General features: G+C 32.2%; 1 protein-coding gene across 1 annotated transcript; it reads left to right on the forward strand.

Annotated features, from left to right (window-relative positions):
* Positions 1-3,007: 3,007 nt before the first annotated feature.
* LOTGIDRAFT_123127 (hypothetical protein) lies at positions 3,008-3,697 on the forward strand (the record flags this gene model as incomplete). Its single annotated transcript, XM_009060406.1, has 1 exon — positions 3,008-3,697. A coding segment is annotated over one exon (690 nt), but the record flags the coding sequence as incomplete, so codon positions are not given.
* Positions 3,698-3,920: the final 223 nt, after the last annotated feature.

Raw genomic sequence — 3,920 nt, forward strand, 5'->3', positions numbered from 1 at the left:
CAAGCTTGCTTGAATGTAAAATTTTACAAAGGAAAAGAATTTTGCAAAAGAAAATATGAAATTATGATTCTTTTTCATCTAGAGAAGTTTTTGATTTCACAACTGCCACTGGGTGATTCAAGATGGAGAATGAAGGAAGGTAAGAAGTTTGAAGGCCTACTTACTCGCATAATAATATTCCATCTTCAAGAGACTTTCTAGGATCATCTGGGTATGGAAATTTCATTCTGGTTACGGCCTGCAAGTACAAAATAAAAATAAATTCTACACAAGATCATAAGTTCAGAGAATCAAAAAACAAAGAGTTAACTGTGGTCTTAAAAAGGAAACAAATAAGATTTTTCTCCCTTGATATGATATGAGTGGGTTGTTTTGATTTTTAAACCTCAATTTCTGGTTCATCCAAGCCCTTTTTTAAGTTTTTGATATAAATAGCATCATCATTTGGTTTTTTTTTTTTAGATGAAGAAATTACACTCAGGAAATTGTCTGCCCCTGTTACACTGAATACTGTAGGCCTAGGCCCAAATTTCTACAGCCCAAATGTAAGTTTGATTTCATAATTACACGATTTAAAAAGATAGTTTTACAGTAAAGGCATCGATTTGCGTCATTCTAAATTTCAATCAGATGTCTGTGAGTCTTCAAATTCCACTAAATCTAAGCGTTTATGCCATCACTATTTTAAAAGGTTCTCTAGATGCTTAAAATTCATGGTGGAGTTGATATTTAACTATGCTCTAAATATCAAATGTTTAAATTGAATGGGGTGAGGGATTAAATAGAATTATAATTAAACTTCAAGTTACCAGGTGCTGTTTATAAACCATGAATTACACTGACTGGCTTATTAAAGAGATTGTAAAATTGTTTTCTAAAATTTTCATATGTATTGGGGATATTGACATCTCTTTTTCCTTCAATGTTACAAAAACTTAACATTTGATGATCACTAATAGCAAAATCTGCTTAATCACACAAGTACCCTCGTAACTTGTGGCATCATCAAACAGTTATTTTTGGTGGAAATGCTGGAACCACAGTCATCTGACTTGAAATTTGAATGGTGTAAATTGATGCTATCAGTGTCCTCTATATACATAAAAAGTTTAGAAAACCTCTTTACAATCCTTTTAACAATTTGACTATAAAATTATTAATCAAATAACATGCTTGCCACATTCCTCTTAATCTCTGGAGTATTTATCAGTGGCTTACACACTTTCAAAATTTTTAACAATTTACGTGGCCCCACTGGAAAATTTTGTGGCCCCTGCTTGGCCCCCTCAATTAATATTTCCTAGAAATGCCACTGGCACTAATATCAGTGAAATGGGCCAAAAATAAAAAACCACAATGTTTCAATACAGAATGAAAACTATTGGTTGTAAATATTTCAATAAACAAACTTAAGTCAACTACAATTTAAAAAATGTCACCAATTTAAATATGGTGAAAAACCAAACCATCAGAACAAAAGACGTTACTATCGACAATTAGAGTAACGTGCGTGGAGTCAGGTTTTGACACCTTCTCGTCAAATTTTACAATCTGGACAAAAATAACCTCACGAGTACGTAGAAACTGATTATGTCAATATAGAAGATATGACAGAAAGTTTGCCAACTTCAATATGAAATAGGTCTATGTTATTTGCTAATTTATCATTTTTTTGACTCTTGAGTTCATCATATGGAGGTATAGATCTCATGCGATAACAGAACCCAATTTTATGGTTTTCTATTAGTCCAAGTGTTATTGTACACAATGTTTCTACAATTTACATTATCATCATCAGTTTATATGGTATACTACTCCTGAGTTTTATTGTACACAATGTTTCAACAATTTACATTGTCATCATCAGTTTATATGGTATACTACTCCTGAGTTTTATTGTACACAATGTTTCAACAATTTACACTGTCATCATCAGTTTATATGGTATACTACTACTGGGTTTTATTGTACACAATGTTTCTACAATTTACATTGTCATCATCAGTTTATATAGTATACTACTCCTGATGTTTATTGTACACAACGTTTCAACAATTTACATTGTCATCTTCAGGTGAAATGAAACATTGTGTACAATTAAACTCAGGTGTAGTTCACTTGTATGGATCATTATACATCGCAGAGACTATCCAAAAAACCTTTCAGACAAACTTAAAACAGTGATGTCATATTGCTCAGTATAAACATATTGACTATTAGACTTTACCATTACATACATAGTTTTAAGATAAAGTTTGGATCTTCGTGTATGGGTAAAAACGTGGGTATGAGAAAACGGAAAGGCTTGGAGCCAGTGATTTTACTGAAATTATGTTCTTGCCACTTTGAGTCTTACAAGATCATTTACAAACTTGCAGATCACCCGATAGCCCTCTGAATCTGGTCTGAAGATCGAATAGCGTGAAACTCTGAGTAAAAAAAACATGTATTTTAAGGTTCTGTTTTAATATTTCTATATCAATACAGAATTAGAATAAGGTTTTATAAGAGATACTCTCTCACAGAAGCACTGGCCAAGGTCACAAGTAGAGACTATGGATTTCAGCATTATAAAAGAGTTTGACAATCATAGAGGCATTTTTAGCCATAGAATTGTGGATGTTATTTTGATATTTTATGTTCTAATATCATACTTTGTCACCATAAAGTCACACACATTAACCCCATTATAATGTGTGACAGTAAAAGTATTTTAATGTTCATACTATAAAATAAATACACAACTTCAAAAACTTCTATAACATGACACTAATGATTATATATAATGTCAAGTTATCTAGATATTGGTTATAATCTTGAAATGTAGTGCATTCCAGACAGTCATTGTTTGAAAAGGAAATTTTGGACCGGGTTTTCTGATTGATTAAAGAGGTATTCCGCTTTCAAAACGTCGTAAATTATACCTAAAAATATTCAAAAAGTATGCTATTTAAATCTATGTATCTTCTTGATCGAATTGAATTTGTTTTAAACAATATGACTCGTTGTGCAGACTGGATTGTTAGTAAATGGCCAAGATAAGACAAATAGTCATCAGACTGGATTGTTAGTAAATGGCCAAGATAAGACAAATAGTCATCAGACTGGATTGTTAGTATATGGCCAAGATAAGACAAATAGTCATCAGACTGGATTGTTAGTATATGGCCAAGATAAGACAAATAGTCATCAGACTGGATTGTTAGTATATGGCCAAGATAAGACAAATAGTCATCAGACTGGATTGTTAGTATATGGCCAAGATAAGACAAATAGTCATCAGACTGGATTGTTAGTATATGGCCAAGATAAGACAAATAGTCATCAGACTGGATTGTTAGTATATGGCCAAGATAAGACAAATAGTCATCAGACTGGATTGTTAGTATATGGCCAAGATAAGACAAATAGTCATCAGACTGGATTGTTAGTATATGGCCAAGATAAGACAAATAGTCATCAGACTGGATTGTTAGTATATGGCCAAGATAAGACAAATAGTCATCAGACTGGATTGTTAGTAAATGGCCAAGATAAGACAAATAGTCATCAGACTGGATTGTTAGTATATGGCCAAGATAAGACAAATAGTCATCAGACTGGATTGTTAGTATATGGCCAAGATAAGACAAATAGTCATCAGACTGGATTGTTAGTAAATGGCCAAGATAAGACAAATAGTCATATAAGAGTATAAGTATGTAAAAGATAACAGGTTTATTGACAAGGTTAGGGTATTATCTTGTTCCCTGATGACAGGTCAATAGGCTTTTATACTATAACTTGTTTTTAGTCACATAATAATAGAGAAACGCTATTCTGAATGAATTCAAAAACTGTTTTTTTCTGAAACAAGGCATTACACCTGGTGAGACTGCAATACAGACTGCCATTAGGCTATTATTCAAAGTTTCTATATA

Source organism: Lottia gigantea, assembly GCF_000327385.1.
Source record: "Lottia gigantea unplaced genomic scaffold LOTGIsca_42, whole genome shotgun sequence".
NCBI lineage: Eukaryota > Metazoa > Mollusca > Gastropoda > Lottiidae > Lottia > Lottia gigantea.